The 18,635-nt window shown below is 39.2% G+C and overlaps 1 protein-coding gene across 2 annotated transcripts in view; it reads right to left on the minus strand.

The window, feature by feature from the left end:
* CCDC93 (CCC complex scaffolding subunit CCDC93) overlaps positions 1-17,280 on the minus strand; it is a 47,487-nt gene extending 30,207 nt beyond the window's left edge. Inside the window, exons 1-9 of one of the 2 annotated variants that reach the window (XM_086751353.1) lie at positions 17,147-17,280; positions 15,942-16,055; positions 14,163-14,257; positions 11,491-11,602; positions 7,299-7,397; positions 5,860-5,916; positions 4,888-4,988; positions 1,997-2,036; positions 455-547 (exon numbers count right to left, since the gene is read on the minus strand). In XM_086751353.1, coding sequence (XP_086607479.1) covers positions 455-547; positions 1,997-2,036; positions 4,888-4,988; positions 5,860-5,916; positions 7,299-7,397; positions 11,491-11,602; positions 14,163-14,257; positions 15,942-16,055; positions 17,147-17,188 — 753 coding nt within the window. In that variant the 5' untranslated portion in view covers positions 17,189-17,280. Of the gene's footprint in view, positions 1-454; positions 548-1,996; positions 2,037-4,887; positions 4,989-5,859; positions 5,917-7,298; positions 7,398-10,504; positions 10,634-11,490; positions 11,603-14,162; positions 14,258-15,941; positions 16,056-17,146 lie in introns of those variants that run through there. The other variant, XM_086751354.1, reaches the window with a different exon arrangement.
* Positions 17,281-18,635: the final 1,355 nt, after the last annotated feature.

Here is an 18,635-nt window from a genome sequence, read left to right on the forward strand (position 1 = left end):
AAGCAATTCACCTTTTAGTATTTAATTTATTTCTGTCTAGTGACAGAGACACACGTTACAATTAGTATCCTATAACATGTATTTTAATGCATGTAATGAGACAGTAAGTCTATGAAAGTTAAAGAAGAGATGGCTAAAGGTACCACATAAAGGAAAATGCATTATAACAGTACAGGTTCACTCAGATTGTTCAACTCCCACTATCAACTGAAAACTGACCTCTTAAAAATTGTCAGATTGCAATGCAAAAGTTGTTGTTTTTTTTTTTTGTATTAAACATCAACAAACATCTAATTTTGTGCATCAATTTCGGGTTTCATATTCTCCTGTGGGAAGTAACTCCCACTGCAGATAAGCATGGAAATTTTCCTTCTTGCAGAGAATGACTGGGCAGAATGACTGCTGCCCGCCCCCCAAGTTAGTAAAATCCATGCCTACTAGGTATATGGCACACCTCTTCAGCAGCCTGAAGGTCATCTTCATCACAAGGCTCAGCTTTTCCTGCTGCCGCAAGTCCTGGAGGTAGCGCAATTTTTTTATCTTCAGCCTTTTAAAGAAAAATTAAGAAAATAGTACATTTAGTTCTAGTAATCTAACAACAAGGAGACAACTGGAATATAGCTGTTCTGGTTTTATGAATACATTTCAGCAGCTGGAACATCCTCACACTCCAATTCATGTCAACCGAGGCGTAACCCTCACTGATTTCGTAAGAATTCCAGCTATTCAAGACAATGTCTTGACACATCTGGCACAAAGATCCCTTATTCCACAGTCTTCTAAGAACTACCAATTTCACAAGAGGTGCTGGCTAGTCCAGAATATGATGTTTGCTATATAGGAAAAAACTGATTTTTCTTTTTTTAAACATAAATAGTTTTAAATAACTTAATATAATTTACTATTGGTATAACAAACATCTAATATAAAAAAGTGTAAAATTGTCTGGTTCAGTTACAAGAATTCATACCACTAAAATTGCGAGAACTGGTGACAGAAGGAGTAGGTCACTCTATTGCACCCCTAACCCGACTATTTAATCTTCCCCTTCTGCCTTACTGGTGACTCAATTCACACAACAAACATGATGACCTTCTAATATACAATATTCCAAAGTCAGTAAAACTTTTGAAGAAACAAAATGAACTCTATAAACATGACTGCAGCCTGGCAGTTACTTTGAGGAAAAAAGAGGTATGTCTAGATTGAGAAACATCTCCATTTATAAAAATTAACTACTAAATTTATATGCAGTATATTGAGATAATGAAGAACAGCAACCTTAATATACTCAGTGTACTGCTGGGTCCATGACATGCTTAACGCATTTCTTCATTATCTCTGCAATAAAAGCTTGTACCTAAAGTAATATCTGCACTGAAATAATAAAACTGCAATTACTCTGACAAGGACATTTTATAACTCCATAATCATCAAAAGCACAGCAAGGATGCTGCTTTCCAAAAGGCATTATGATTTATTAATGGCATTGTATCATGTTTCTCTATCACATTAAACAGTCTGTTACATAATAATGGCCTACAACATTTCTTACCAAGCTGAATGGTTCTTTAAAAAGAAAAGGAAAAATTCTTTAATGATCACATCATGGAACGCTTTGTTAAAAGATACTAATTCAGACAGACAGGGTATGTCATTTCCTTAAATTAAAAAAAAAAAACAAAACAAAACACAACACCCAGACCTCCCTCTTCTAAGTGAAAAACGCTTGCAAAATGTGATCTTTGAGTACAGATGAAGGAAAACCTTTAAAAAAGGAGACTTCAAAAAAGAAGACAGTAACCAATTGCATCTTTCATGGCACGCAGATTTTTCATTCCAGTTAGCCATTTTTAAGAGGTGGCAATAACAGATGTTCTAGCTGTTTATTCTGCTGTATTCCTTTAAGATCTTACAGTAACCAACACTTAAAAAAAACCAAAAAAAAAAATGCAACTCTCACAATTTGAGACTTTAAAACTAGTATACTTTTTACCTGTTCTGCTTTTCCTGCTTGTCTGCTAAATCCGTATCTCCTAAAAGAACAACAGTAACATGAAAGAAATACATTGTTGTTTACAACTTTCACAAACACATTAAGTTTCTATCAGTTTTCAATATAAGAAACGTACTAAAAAGTGAATTGTTTACACAAAAACAACAGCCAGGTTCTGGTTAGTTTTGGAATGCTTCAAACAAACTAAACAAATACAGCAGTATATTTACAGAATAATTTCAGCTCCATCTACTCCTTCCATCATGAGTGGCAAACCTGGACTCTTCATAAAATATTGTCATGTAAAGCTCATGAAAAGAAAAAGCAATGCTCTCTTTCCATTTGGAAGTTAATTCTCAGCTACTAGCTACATACTACTGAATTCTAGAAAGGCCTCAGGAAGCTCTTAAGTGCAATCTCTACTCCCAAAAAAACATTCATTCTTGTGTGCTTTGACAAATCTTCAACTTCCTTCTGAAGCATGACTTTCCGAGCTTTAAATATATACTCAAATAAACTATTTTACTTCTGGTTTCTTGAGGGAGAGGAAAAATTGACATTTGAGTTATGTTGTTGGTTTGGAAATATTATCTTAAAGACAAAACAGGTAGAAAGAAATTTTAGATATAAGCAAGCAATCATCTTCAGTATTACTAAGCGCTGAACCCAGCACATATACAGATATGAAAAGAAGTGATGTTCCTGATTGACTAACTTACAGCTCCAACTCTTTAACTACTGCAGAAGTAGGACTATTAACTTTTAGCCATAAAAGGTTTGTAAAGTCATCCTCAGTAGCAGTATCAATTGTCACCAGTTCTCTCTCCATTTATTCAACACTCATACTTAAGAGGTAAATTCAGTCATATCTTATTACAGCATAACACCAAGTTTTCAAGAATTCTCCAACATTACGTTCTCTCTGCATTTTAAAGCTTAGCAGCACAAAGAATGTGTCAGAGCACTATCCTCCCACGGAATGTGCATGAAGTTGTGTTAGTATAAAAGCATTTGTAATTAGTATTGTTATTATTGTGTATCTATTCTCGCTTTTTGTAGGAGCACAATTTTATTTTCACACAGATAAGTGTGTCCAAGTAACGAACTGCACCAGAGCAGCAGTAACGAAAACATCAGTTATATCAACAGGGAACCCAGATGCCAGAAGGGACTTCGTATTTTGCTGAAAATGTGGCAATGAAAGCGCTTAGCTGAAACAGCCTATGCAACTGTGTATGTGGAAAGAGGATCACTGGCATCACTCTGCTCTCAAGCCAGACTCTGGTCTACCACATTCAAGCTCATTTGTGATCACCTTTAAGCTGGAGGCCACAGGATCAAAAAACAATTTAGAATATGGCACTATTGCTCACTCTGAGTAATGCTGCATTTGGCATCAGGACTTTGCAAGGCTGTATACTATTTGTTGAACTGAGAAAATTAACCTTTATGATTAGTGTGCTCTGAAAGGACCCATTTATTTCTATGATAACCATGGGGCATTCAGGAGGAAAAAAATCCCTCTACTCATGATTTTCTATGACTGCCATCTACTTGCAATAAAAACGAAAGGTTCACTTTAACTATTTGAATTCTAAAAACACTCAACTCTACTCCTAAATGTACCAAAAAATTATTATTTGCCTTTTTCAGCAGTGTTCTAGTTCCCAAAACATTGTTGAAGGGTGCACAGTAATCCCTACTGCCCCCACAGATTTCCGTATGTATCTTCAAGTCCTTGTACTCATGTTATTTTATTATGAGGTTCACAGCAGACGTACTATCATCCTCCTTAAGAGTTTGTCTACCAAAATACACGAACCAGACATTTGTGTGGCTCACTACTGTTATTTTCTCAGATGTTCTTTATTTTTGACCTATATCAGAAATATTTTTCTGATCAAGAGTTTTGTGCTTTGAGAATTCATTATGAAAGCATTACCAAAATACATTCAGATCCTGCAACTATCCTAATTTTCTCCTACTTCCATTCAATTAATCTTAAGCTTTTCACACCAAATAACAAACTGTATTTGTCTTCTAGTACGTACTGTCCTTCATTCATATCACCAATTCAAACTCAGTCCAGCAGGTCTTTTGTCACGCTCCATGCCCTTCAAACACCAAATACCTCTTCTCTATTTGTTCTTCTCCTAAAACTCTGCTATGCCATCATCACAACAAACACTATCCTGAAGAGGTATTTCCCTTCCCAAAATCCACAAATTCTCGGTCACCTTTCTTATTAGTTTCAAGCCACTCCTCGTGTCTACGTACTGATGCACACTACACAAAAGAGCAGTTCCCTTATATCTTCAACACCTCCTACTTTTCTCTTATTTCTTGTCCCTGTATTTAAACTTGCTCCATCATCCATTTTCACTGCTTTTATATTAAACATTTATCTGTTTTTCCAGCAGAAGTGAGCTTTACTGAAGTCTCCCACCTGTTCCACAGTACCTAAAGCTAAAACAATTTGTTAGTATCTGTACAAAACATCTATTTATTTCAATTTTCAAGCTGTATACTGATTTCCATGTTTGCCTTTTCTATAAAAACAAAACAAACAAACAAAAAACCCACAACTCTAAAATTACTCTAGAAAAATCATGCACAAGAATTCCCTTGAACTGCATGAACTATTTTATATTCTTCTTATTTATTAGGAGACATCTATGGACACAAATAGTAATAACACTGAAACAGTATTTACTGAAAGAGAATTTATGGGGTAAGCAAACAAAATCTGAAATCAAACAGGAGTAAAACTGAAGCAGTTTGATTCTCAAGTAGTAGAAAAAAAAAAAAAAAAACACAATCCAAATTTTATATGAAATATTTCTAAATACACACAATACAAAACCCACAGATAATTAAATGAAGCCTTTCACCTGCCATATTCCAGAAGTGTAGCATGAACCTTTGATTCCTCATCTAGCAGTTCTTCAGCTCCCTTCTGACGTTTATATTTTCTTTGGGGTTTGTAAACCTCCTGTTAGACAGTGAATTAATTCAGAGCTTGTAAAAGGCTTTTCTAAAATAAAGGAAGAACATCTACAGTGATATATACCACTGTTTGCTTTGCAACTCAATATACTTATCCAAATAAACATCCTCCACTTTCTCTTTTTGGAATTAGATGATAAAGTCTTACTGAATTTACTTCTAAACAATTTGTTATATAGGATCTGTCTTTCCAGGGTTTTTGTTGTTGTTGTTGTTTGGTTTTTTTTAAAAAAATAAATAAATGGGTATTTAACAACAATCATTATTTCTTCAACCATTTCCTCCACCACATTTGAAAGAACAGTCAAAAATAACACAGTCAACATGTATTAAAAGGCCCTGATTTAGCTGATAATGTTAGTGTCTAGAAATGTTACCTCCTCTTTGAGTTAATTTCATTTTTGACCCCTTATTAGATAATGAAATGTAATTATTATCTACTCAATGATCACAGTTTACTATAATTGAGGATATCATTATCATTTTGTTTAATTTAAAGATAAGTAGTCCAACTGCTGATAGCTTCAAACAAACATTTGCTATCTATTAAACTCTGTCTGCTCAGGGTTTAATAGCCTGTAAGCTAACTTGTGACTTTAGTTTGACAGTGTGGAACTCTACACTGTCTGTGCAGGCAGTTGATATGCTTTACCTACTCACACAGCATACACCTAAAAGGTTTTCAATCTGATACGTTGGCATTTGAGACCTGTTCTAAGAATGAAGCTCGACCTGTAACTTAATTGGGATCTTCTCAAGAGAAAACCCAGGATTGGCTGCATTAAAGAGAATTAACCGCCAACCATTTCATTACTGAAACCACTTGCTTCTTGATCATAAAAGTCTAACATACTTACAAAGATATCAGTAACTGTTTTGATAGCCTTCTCTTTTCTTTGCATAAATTCATCATCCTGCAAGACATTAATGGAGATGATTAAAAATACCACTGATGGAGATTTTATCTCAGTCTTTCTAACGAGCTTAGCAAACAAAATTCTCAAATAGTTTCTACCTGAGCTGTTCAATTAATTGTTTGGCAAACGCTAGTGATTTCCTGTAACACAGAAAAGTATTTGATTCTCTCCTCAGGTAGGTAGGTAGGTCTTTAAAACTGTATCCAGATCAGCAGTCTCTCTGCCCTCTGCTTATACAGTACCTGACACAAATGCATTCCCAGCCCACTACCCAGGATCTCCAATCATTACTACACTCTGAAGAAATTAAGTTAGGATGGCCTCAATGTGGAAAGAAGAAGAAGAAGAAAAAAAAAAATGTTTCCCCTACTGTTATTTTAGTTTCTAAGCATTAAAAACAATAAACCCCCCCAAACCCAAACCTCCCCAAGGAAATAAAATCTGTCTTGCCCAATATGAGGGACATCTACCTTTAATGCTGTTACTGAATTAGAGACAAAACTTGGGTTCTAAATATGGAATTGTCTTGGGATACGCATGAACAGAACTGATGGATCTGCACTATAGGCACAAATCCAAGCTCATTACAGATCTTCTGCACCCTGGAAGCTTCCTACCATTACTGCAGAACAGGGATAAGAGAGGATCACAACACTGTTCTAGGCACATAACTTCAAAGGGGGCAGCATTTGACTGTCATCAGAAGGAGATGGAAACTGGTAAAGCACAAAATTATTCTTATCACTACACTTCTACATTAAATTTCAGCTCTCACTCCTCTGGCAATCATATTTTACAGAGATAAATTCATTTCCTTTTAACCCAAACTTGTCCCTCTCTTGTCCAAAGTTCAGTTTTTTAATGAAATTTTTTAGGAATCTAGTTTTCAGGAACAGATATTAGGGTTTGGATACAGGGACACAAGAGCTGATTCTGAGCACTCTAAAACAAAACCCAAGTTACAGAGCATTAACAGCATATCAATTCTCATTTAGCTAGATCAATACTTGGGGTGTTTTTGAACACATTTCAGGCAGTGTAGCTCCAGTCACATAGTTAGCCTGGATACACTGCACAGAGCTCTCTATTGACTCCAGAAGCGAGCTACCTGGCAAGCCAGACTGACAGAAAGTATCAAATATTGCAGAAAAAAACTAAGGCAACTATTAAGCAAAAGTTAACCAATATCTATGAACCTGCTGTCCTAAGAATGTTCTATTTTTTTCCCAGCTGAATTCATACACAGATTCCTCTAGGACTGATTAACAAAATAGCAAAGGCAACTCTGGTATACTGTGCCGATTTCAGAGCTGTGAAGCTGGTACTATGCCTGAGCACTTAACATATTATAACAGAAACAAGAACTGGCTTGATCTTACCTCTGGTAATCTATGAGTTTTTTGAAATTGTGATATAGAGTAAGAACGGATATAATCTCCCATTTCTTCCCTTGTTTCTATTGCACGTTTCACCAGCCACTGAAAAAAAAAAAAAAGTTTCTATCAGTGGAAAGTGGAAGAATAACAGCAGCAAACACCAAACTACTGCATAATTATTTTTAATACATGATAAAAGATAAAAGCACTTTAAGCACACAAACAAGAACATTTATTTGTAAACAGTAACTCAGGGATCTACTCCTAACAAGATGATTCAGCGTTAGCTATTTTATAAACCTCACGTTTGCTATTCTTCTGTGTAGTAAAAAGCTCAGTAGAGCCATCAGATAACACATAAGAAAAGCTATGTGGTTTCTTAGCTTATAGTCAAAGTTTTACATATAAAAACCCAAATATTCTTCATCCTGTTGAACACTATTGAACCATACAAATCTCAATGAGCCATACTGTTCATACTCCAGTGGGGTTCAATATTCCAAAGAAGATCAAACTGCCTTCCCTTGTAAGTTTCTTCAAGACTGGCCTTGTATCTGAAAAATCTTTTCTGAATGTTATGTGTTAAATAGTGTATTGCAAAATTAGTTATTCTGTTGTATGATTTCCCCTTTCTTTAGTTTGCACTGTAACTTCTTATATACTGTACTGCTTTTACATGCTAATAATTTCTTACAGTAAGTATGGAAAGAAAATTCTATTGCAAATTTCAACTATTAGGAATTCTTAGTTGACAAATTCATTTACAAATAAAAACATGGAATCTTCACAAGTATATGTCAAGTTCATTGGAATTTTGTCAAATGAATTTCTGTAATTCAAATATTTGTATCTTCAATAAAATAATTTCAAAAAGGAAAATGAAGAGCATCTGTGAAATAGAAATGGATGTGGGCCACTTTAAATGTTATTCTTTTAGCTTGCATCTTTAAGGGGCGGTGGGGGGGGGGAAACCCACACCCCCTCCAAAAAAAAACCCTAAAGTGCCCTCCCAAAAATCTGAGCTGCATAAACCCTACATCCTAGCAGAAGAAATCTACTACTTAAGCTAGAAAGACATTTTTAACAAAGTACCTTCCACCACATGAAGTATGTGTTACCTATAGTATTAATGGTTACTAATTGTTAAACATTAATAACAGTTATCAAAACATAGAATAATATATAATACAGAAAAATACACAGTAGTAGTTCATGAAACAAAGGAATGTTAGCCTTCTGCCTTTTTTGTTTTCATCTATACCACAGAACAGCCAGCACAGCTTACAACTTGCCAGACCAAGACTCAACAACTCACCTGTACCAGCCAGCACAACATATATCCCGTTCTACACTCAAAAACCTCAAAACTCTACTGTACTCTAAAATCTATCAGTGTTGTCCTACTGAGCAGGCCATACTGAATAAACAATAAATCCCTCAGTTCTAGGAAGTGTTGGATTTCCAACACATATATAAAAATGTAACTGCATGTGTACAGGTTCATCTCTACTCGAAAGAAACCCTTGGGAGCATACTTTAAAACAAACGGATAGTCCACGTGGCTTTTATGTAGTCTGTGGGCCATGGTATGGTCATCCAGCTCCACAGCAAGCTTGAACTGTTCACAGAACCCATCTCTATCAGTGCGAGTGGGAAGAGGTGGCCTGGAACTCTTCTGGAATTTGAAGCAATTAGAAGTTGAACAGAAAATGTTCTGGGCTGTCAGTGCCAGGACCCAACACTGAACCTGGTTTTTATCATTAGTCCGTTATACTCTGACAGAAGACACCAGTTGGAACACGACCTCATCTCATTACCTTGGCTGTATCCCAGGTTGAAGTCATTACAGCTAAGTTCTATACATTTCTATCAAATTTGCCTACTATAGATCGCTTACTGTTTTCAAAAACTACAGCTCCAGCTCCACTGTTAAAAGACACATCTTCAAGCCTATGACGTTTTCAAGAAGAACCGCATGCCCGTGTAAGAAAAAAGTCGGCTTCTGACATTTACAAGACCACACAAAAAGCCACAAGAGATTGAAGTACATTGTAAACAGTGTCAGAAAAGATAAATCTTGTGGGCTGTTGACAGCCTGTGCAGGAGATCACATAAGAGATCAGATCAATCTTAGGATCCAAGTTTGAACCACCAACAGTTTTCTGTGCTATAAGCATGAACCCCTGGAAAGCGAGGGGAAGATGACAACAAGAGACAAAAATGCAGACTATTAATTACAAAGCACATCCCAATAAAAGATCGTGTACATACTTTTCTCTGTGAACATAAACACAATTTAATAGGAAGAATAGCATTATTTCTGCCCACAGGAATTTTTTTTAGTCCTTTTTTTTTTTTTTTTTTTTATGTTCTGCTATAGTCTGTGGCAGTGAGCCAACTAATTGGTTCCTCTAGGGAAGGATTCTTCTAAGTTCCTCCGGTTGAGTTCACCAGAGTAGCTTGCACAGTGCAAGATCTATCGAGACACACAGTCAGGTGGAGGAAAGAGTTTCTGTATTATTTGGGGACTGATTTGAGATTTACAGATAGCAAGTGAAACCTTGAATTTAACAGGACATCGAGTAAAGTGTCATTATCAAATACAGAATGCCATGGTGTGGTCAGCCTATTATAGCTCTTGCACGGTCTTGCTCAGAACACAGTATACTGGTGACACCAACAAAAGTTTTCTTGAAAGTCTATCTTGGTTGAGACAAAATGAGGAATCAACAGTATCTGGAGCAGGCAGAACTTCACAGAGATCTGACAGAGAGCCACAATTTCTAAAAAAGATCCTCTATGTACAAAAAACTAAGCTCATCAAGAAAGACTTCACCAAGTACGGATTAGATATACCACGTACCGGCCAGCTACTAATACTGAGAATCACTGCTGTCAGAGAGATCTAGAAATTAATTTCCTCCCTGCTTGGAATTATCATTTCTCCTTTCCAGGGGTAACATCCCAAATCAGGATTCTGGACAGAGCAGGTCACAGAAAAGAATACCTAGTGCTATCATTTTTACAGCAGGAGTAGTTTATGTTCTTACTTTAGAGAGGAATTATTTTTACTGTGAGAGAACTCTTATATTTAATAAATGTAACCATATCCTCATCATGAAGTGATCACGGCAAAAAATCAACCTGGCTTGGGATTTATTTTTTCTCTGTTTTTGTAGGAAAATATAAGTTTAGAAGTAAAAACTCACATTAACAAGAAACAAACTTTCCAGCCTAGGCAGCATCAGCACAGCTTGAAAGCTGTGTAACAGTAGCACACAAGACACAACTTTTTGTGGGGTGTGCAGTTAAGTGCGGGTTTTCCTCAGGACCCCTCTACTAGAAGAGAAGACAGAGACAACAGGAAGTTTCCCCACTTCCTACAAGCTGGAATTTAGATGAAACTCTTACTTGCTAAATTCCTTCACCAACAGGAGGTTAGGAGATATTTAATGAAAAAGAAGCTTAACAGCCTTTATTTTCCCTATTTATCAAAGATACATTTCTGTCTGCAGATGAAAGTAAACCAACAAAATGATAATGACATACCAAGGATTCTCAAGATACCACATGTAACTGGAACACATCACGTGTTAGCTTAAACCTTAATAAAATGGAGAACTATGAGCACGCACGTGGTCAGTGTTGCTCAACAAATACACAGTAATAGGGTCACACATCAGAGCAATTTATTTTTCCACTAATATAGTTTTTAAGTGATATGAATGAAAGATGAATTATGCTTAAAGAAAGAACTCCAACTGGCTTTCATCTTATTAATATCCTTTTGATTCAGTGGCTATCTGCATAACTTACTCTATAAGCTTAAAAACAGACTGTAAGATATCTGTTCTATTTCCTAGTCTGGCAACATAAATTATCAGATTCTGAAAAGAGCTTAAACTTTAGTTTCTTTAAGCAGACGTTCCACAAAGACAGAATCCGACTCCATTTCAAAGAATTTAAAGAGTTTGTTTTGTGTTTTTCTTAAACGTGGATCAAACAATATTTAAAAATTCTATCATCCATAACATCACTCAATTCTTTAAAAACATCCATTTAAACTACTTCTCTGTGACTAACCATTTCAAAGTTAAATAAAGAGCCAAACAACAACAAAGAACCTTGTTGGAATTTTTATGCAAGTTCTATGGCCTTTTTCAGCAAAGTATCAATACGTCACAAAAGTTATTACCTGTACAACAGGAAATATATGAATGAAATCCAGTCCCTGGATCTGATGTGGTTCCAAACGATGAGGACACTTCATTTTTGGCAATACTGACACAATTTTTTCAGTTAAGGCACTATTATAAAAATAACAAAAACACACATGTATATATGCTACAATTTTCTTTTCTAAATTACAAATTATTTTTGCTAACACAGTTAGTAGTTAGAAGGTTCCCTCTAGTGGCTTCCATTGCATACAGCTGTGAAAAGCAATCAAATTTTCATTCACAAAATAGTTTTTACACTGTACTATACATATTATTAGTCTGTCAAGAGGCAATTAAACCCCTCTTGCAGGTTCCTAGCTTGTGATTGCATTTACAGGATTACACACAAAATTTTAAGATCTGCATGTCTGGTCAGACGAAACGCCCTTGTAAGATACATCTACAAACACCTTTGCATATTATAATGTATGCACACATGAAGAAACACTAGCTTCAAGAACAGTTATACTAAGCAAAAGACATGCACTCAAAGAAAGTTCAGAATCAAGTGTAAGGACTTCAAAATTTAGCAGAACTCCCAAAACATATCTTGACGTTACTACCGAAATTTTGTAAGTTTAAATAGAAATTACACCTAAAAACTAAATACAAGACCATATGAAGTGTACTGTGAAGTGAGTGAATTTGCTGGCAAGCATCTCATCCTACAGCTCAGGTAAGAGCCGTTAAAGTGAAAGGATCACCCTAACAGAAGGGATTCATCTGCAAGAACATCACGGTGCTTCCACTGAATCCCTTATTTCAGGACAAGGTTGTTTTTTTTTTTTGCTGCCAATGCTGTCAAGCACATTTTTAAAGCAGGTTTCAGCACTGAGGATGAACACAGTAGCGGGAAAACTAAAACCATTTTTCCATGAAGGAAAACAGTTAAGTGGTTCAGTACTGACCTCAGTGATATTCAGTACTGCCCAAATGGACAACTGATATTCTGGAAGAACAGAAGGGGAGCAAGAGATAGGAGACAGAGAGGAAAGTCTGGGAACACACTCTGAAAAGTTATAATTCTTAAGAGAAGTGCAAACTTTGACATAATTCTTATAAGGCAATTTCCACTATGACACCATACTAAGATTCTACAACATGAAAAGCGCAGCACTTCTCAGCACAATCAAAGCAAACACTTTTTTTTTTTTTAATTTATCTGATAGATGCAAGATCCTCCCCTAATGCATGTTTCCATGTTTATTTCAACCCAGCAATTAAATAATAGGACGCCATCAAAATCTCTTGAGAATAATACTGAGAAAACACAACTTATCCTTATCTTGAGAACATCACAGAAGCACTGAACCACCACCAATATAAACATTACGTGGACATCAAAACAGCCTATACTTGTGTGACTTCAAACACTTTAGATTTACAAATAAATCATTGTTGCTGTTTTGGGAGAAGCCCCGGTTTTTGTTTTGCCAGTTTTGCATCCAGTCAGTTGGAAAGATAACAGAACTTTTTCAGAACAACTTGAACTACTTCCTATCCTGCTCTTTTTAAAGATAACAAAGGTGGTAATTGCAAAAACTACCACCACCATCTTTGTTCCCAGTCTCTACTTCTGTGCACTTCACAGTGCTTTATGTAGTTAGTTACCTATACTGATCTGAGTGCCTCCCAGTTTAACGGCAATAACCACAAAACTTTATTTTTAGATGCGTTACATTGCTGATGCTAAATGACTTTCAAGAAAACAGGTCAGAAAGATGGTCTTTTCAACTGCAGTGAGAAAACAAGTCTCTTCATGCAATTGTAACCTGACAGGCTATTCCTACTTCCTGAAAAATTTAATTATGGTTCTTTTATCACAGAAATACATAAAGAAATAATGTAGTTTAGAATGTATTCCCTTTCTCAGCATAAACAATGTTTACAGCCTCCCTAATAGAGGAATTAGCTGGCTTATGAGCAAATTCCATGCATAAGAAATTGATCAAACCAAAATGCTCTCATTGGGTCACTATTAGGAATAAACTCCTTCTCCTCAGTATGGGGCCGGTAACTGTTTCGGCAACAGTGTCATGCTTTAAATTCTGTTTGACAATACCTACAATTCCAACCCAGAACCGTAACGAAGAATCAAAGGATATTTACACAGCAAAACTGCAGACATAGAGAACTTAAGGAAGGTCTTCTAATGTTGCACTCCAGTTTCCAACAGCGTGGTCTCCCTCTGCCCTTTGTTTTGGCCTCTGCATCATCCTCTTGTGCCAGCACAAGCATCTGTGCAGCTGCAGAGAGAACTGGATCCAGGAACTGATTCACGATAAAACTATTTTCTTTTTTTTTGGTAGGTTTTAATCTGGATCAGTTCCCGATCCAGTTCGATGTGGAGCCACATAAATCCTTTCACTGCTTAGTAAGGATATAAGAACATGGCAGCCCAAAATGGAATAGCACTGCCTTTTTTGGAATAAGCTTCTTTTTGGTTTTAGAGTTTGCAGAACTACTGTCAGAGCAACACAGAAACCAGTGTAATGTTTTGCAAATGTGTGGTCTTGAAAAGCAGGAAACTTGGACTAAGAATCCTTCTTAAAAACAAGCAAATATCAGGTAACTTCTCCCTCTCGCCTGCTGCTTCTTTTCCAAGAACAAAAAAAAAAACCCCACATTTGCCATTTAATCAACTTACATTTTTTGACCAATAGTAGAGTTTTCCTGAAACAATAAATCAACGTCGATATCAAAGCTGCAAGTAGTGATACACCACGTCATGCCGCCTACCACCTAGCAAAGGAGCAACAGCATGCTTAGTTCCACATTAATTTGAAGCAGTAAAACCAAATATATCTTAAGGGCTTTATTTATTTTAGAAACTAGAGCTTAGTATTTTCTCCTTCCTCAGTATTCTTATAAAGAGATTGATATAGATAGAATACATACATTAACTTGTGCATAAAATACACATATACAAGGAAATAGAAAACAAGTCCAAAGGAGTTAGCGACATGCTAAATTCCTCTCTTAGCTTTATGTATCAGTTTTGAAATGGCTCTCAGATTAAAAAAAAAACCCAACAGATAACATACTGTCGTGTTTTAAATGTCATGATCTTTAAAAAGTGACCATATCAAAATTTTATCAAGGATCATAATTTCTGTATTCATATATTTGCCTTTACACAGACCTTTGCTACAATTATTCTTTGCTTGCTGACATGTGTAACACCAAGTGCCAGGCACAGTATCAACACAGTAAAGGAAATCCCCAACTCTGCGGAAATCTCAATTTCAGGCTCAGTTCCTATGGATACTTCGGCATATTTAAACTCCTGTGCCATTTCATCAATTTTACATAAGTTATGTAATTATTTAAAGACAACCTTGCATAAACATATGCAAGATAACCTAAATGTATGCAAAGAACAGGGGAAAAGGGATTGAAATGTGGAATAACTTACCAACATCACACAGCAAATTAGGATACAAGGTTTTCTAACACATTACCCCTCTCACATTCCTGTCTGAAACAGTCAATCAGTATCCCTTTTATAGTAGCGGCTAGACTATTTTCAATAGCGATGCTCATTTTTATAAAGGTTGGGCATTGTCATGAAATGTAACTTTTCAATTGTATTTAGGCAAGTATAAACCTGATGCATCCATTTCTACACATAAATGCAACAATATTACATCCTAAGGCGGTCTCCTTGAAACTACTTTGTGTCTGTGTGCACAGCTCCTGAGCAGCTAAGGTCAGTAACACCAACCAGTTTGAAGAAACAAAAATTGTATTGCAAAGCAGGGCTGTGCTACGATCAAAGAAAGAGCAGAAAACAGAAAAATCCATTTCAAGGCTGCCATAGTTCTGTTTTCAAACCCTGGTTCAGGAATTTCTCCCAGAGTCAGCACTGAAACAATTCAGAAGTCTCTTTTCAACCTGAACTTTGCTCACTGACAGTATCACACACTTCCTGTCTAGGACAATGAAAGGTTAACTTACACGACATTCTAAAGATACGTAAAAACAGCCCAAAAATAAGCTCACTAGGCTAACAGTTCCTTTCTTACACAGAGCCTCTCAAGACAAATATTTCCTCTCTTCTCATTAATTAATACTTCTTTTTTAAATTACCATGCTATCTCCACATATCAAGTCTTTATAGCTATTCTAACTGCAGTTGAGAGAGACAAATTTCCCCATATACGATTCTAACCTAGGCCGTAACACCCACAAAAAAGCACACGGGCAATTAGCTTGCATCCAATTGTCTCCTTTAAAACAGGCCTGCTGCATAAAACTATTTTCAAGACTGAGGAGCTCCTATCTGTCTGAAACTGGGTCATTTGCAGAATTATTTACATAGGAAAGCCTTATGTGTTCCAAGTATTTTTTTTAATCACCCAAAACTGCTAAACAAACTTCTCATATATTTAAAAAAAGGTTTTTAAAAATACTGCATTGGTCTCACCTTGTCAAAGGGTGATAATCCTTTTATTCTTGCTCGAAAATACCCAGCAGCCACCAACAGTTCCAGAATTTCAGTCAACTTGATGTTTTGTTCCTCATCTTCTCTTGTTTCAACCTGACAAACAAAGAACGCAACACTAATTCAATGCTTCTCTTTCATTCTTCAAATGAACATTTTCCAAACCTTTACATAGACTACATATCAGGGAAAACTTTGACTCCCATTAGCAACTTGGTTGCTAATTTGAAAGACATTAAAGAAATTGGTAATGCATTTCACCCAGTTAAATACTTGAATCTGCTTTTGCTGTTCAAACTCCTGGTCCAGTGCTTGCCTCCAGCTAGCTCCTATTGCTGTAAGACAGTTAATTTATTCTCCATTTTGCACATTACATTCAATTTCAGTGTTCAAAAAACTCCACACCTCACATTAAGGCTTCTATAATCTAGTTATAAAAACAAGAAGGAAAACTCACGTGGAATTCCACTTTTTGGGCCATGCAATTTTAAGCAAACTCAAAGCACGGCAGTAACAAAAACTGAACTCTTACAGCCAGCCTGGATTGTTTCAGTGCCCCAAAGCCTCCCGGCACAGCACCTCTAAGAGCTTTTGTTCCCCCCTGACAGGGTGAAACCCCAGGGCTCCAGGACTGTGCATGACTTACCAGAGGCACAGAGCACCCAAACCCCTCAGCCCTAGGCCGGAGAGCTGGCTCACAGGGCCTCAGGTCTCAGGCTCAGTGGCTGCAGGGACCCACCGATACCCCCTCCCCTCCCCACCCCACCTCCCTCTTCCCCAAAATCTTTTCGACAGTCACCTCCTCCTCTCCTCTCCCTCCCAGGGAAACCTGAAAAGCTTCGCAGAAGGGACAGGGAAACGCCGTGGTGCACAGAAGGTGACCTACACCGGCCCCACAGGGCCTCCCCCCGGACCGGCCTCGGCTCCCCCCGCCACGAGGGACCCCGCGGGCCGCAAGGCGGGAGGGGTGGGGCGCAGGGCTGAGCCCACCGTACTGCAGTGACCCTCCGGATCCCGGCGCGGCCCCGGGACGGCGGGTAAGGAGAGGAGGGGAAGGAGCAGGCAGGGAGCCCGGGGAAGCCGGGGTGCAGCGGGGCCAGAGGAACGGCAGCCGGCCGCGCATCGCCAACGCCGCTCTGCCCGGGGCTGGGGTCGGGGGGGAGCTGGGAGAGACCTCGCTACGGTACCTCCTGGGGGGCCTGGTACTCCTGTCCCCTGGGGACCACCATCGCCCTCCGTCTCCGGCAGCCTGCGCCCAGCCGCTCAGCCTGTCACGTCCGCTCTCCCCCCCGCCCGCCGCAACGCCAAGGCGAAGGGGTGTTTCCAGCAGGCGGCTGCCGGGTTCCCCCGCCCCCGCTCAATGGTTCGCCCGCACCCTCCTTGCGTACAAGCGCATCCGGGCCGTGCCATTCACGGCCAAAGGGGTGCGAGGGAAAGAGGGCGGGGGCTGCGCGGCTCCCCGGCGGCTCATGTGACCGGCTGCATGCAGCGCAACCGCCGGAGCGCCGTCCCGCCCCCGCCAGTGCCCGCGGGCGGCGCCCCTGGGCGCTGCCCGAGTGTCCCCCGTGCCCACGGCCGCTCCTGGCCCGCGGGGACGGCCCCTCATAGCCCCTCTCCGCCCCTGCCCGCGCCCACCGGTGCCGGGCACTTCCGCTCTGCTTCACTGGCGTTCGCCCTTCTCTTTTTTTTTCCCTCCTCCTTCTTCTTTTTTTTTTTTTTTTAATTTTGCAAGGGGACCTGAGGCCTCTCGCCGTCATGGAGGACAAGTCACGGAGTGCTCTGTGACCTGGGAGATGCCTCACGGCCTCTCGTGCCCCGCAGGGCACTGACACTCCTCAGCAGCAGCTGGTGACCCAGCAGCTGAGGGGGTTTAACAGTATTTTTTTCAGTCCTGCACACAGGTCCCATGCTCAGGAACCTTAATCCGGAGCTATCTCTGCCTGCTGGCAGCAGGTCCCTCATGGGGCCCGTGTCCTGAGCGCAGGCCAGTTGGGATTGCGAGCAGCAGTTTGCTGGCCGGGACTGGGTGTGCTGGAGCTCGGCCTCCCATCCCACCGTGTCTGCCAGCACCGGGCAGGCCTGCCATGCAGTGGGTGCAGGTTGGCAGGGCCAGGGGCTGGGAAGCTGCACCCAGATACCAGTCGCTCACTAACACCCCGCTCCGGTTCCGCCACACTTTGGACTTATGAATAAAATGACACTGATGCACAGGGATTTACTGGGTGATAACAGCCTGGTAGTAAACTAACCCACAGCTTGGAGGCAGAGTAGCCTTTCTTGTTGACGATGGCCTTGGAGATACCTGACAGTGGTCTCTTTCCAAGTCTACCCCAGGCATTCAGTTCCTAGGCTCTTTGCCATGCACAGAGCATTATGAAAAATAAACTCCGCGTTAGGCTGTGACTAGAGACATCCCAGGAGGTGAAGGAATAAGAAAAGCCAGGGGAGAAGGTCATCGTCTTCCATTGGAAGGCAGCAGAGCAGGCACCAGCCAGACCATACCAACTGCTGCCCTGACAGAGCGATCAAACCAGTAATAATAAAAGCAAAAATATGCCAGACTGGCACAGGCCACGTACTGGTGTAACCACAGGCCACGTCTTAATTAGAGTTGCAGAAAACTGTTATGCAGCCCCAGAGGCCAACATGCTCACCAGAGCAATACCAGGCTTTCTG

Source organism: Chlamydotis macqueenii, chromosome 6 (genome assembly GCF_036417535.1).
Source record: "Chlamydotis macqueenii isolate bChlMac1 chromosome 6, bChlMac1.mat, whole genome shotgun sequence".
Classification (NCBI taxonomy): domain Eukaryota; kingdom Metazoa; phylum Chordata; class Aves; order Otidiformes; family Otididae; genus Chlamydotis; species Chlamydotis macqueenii.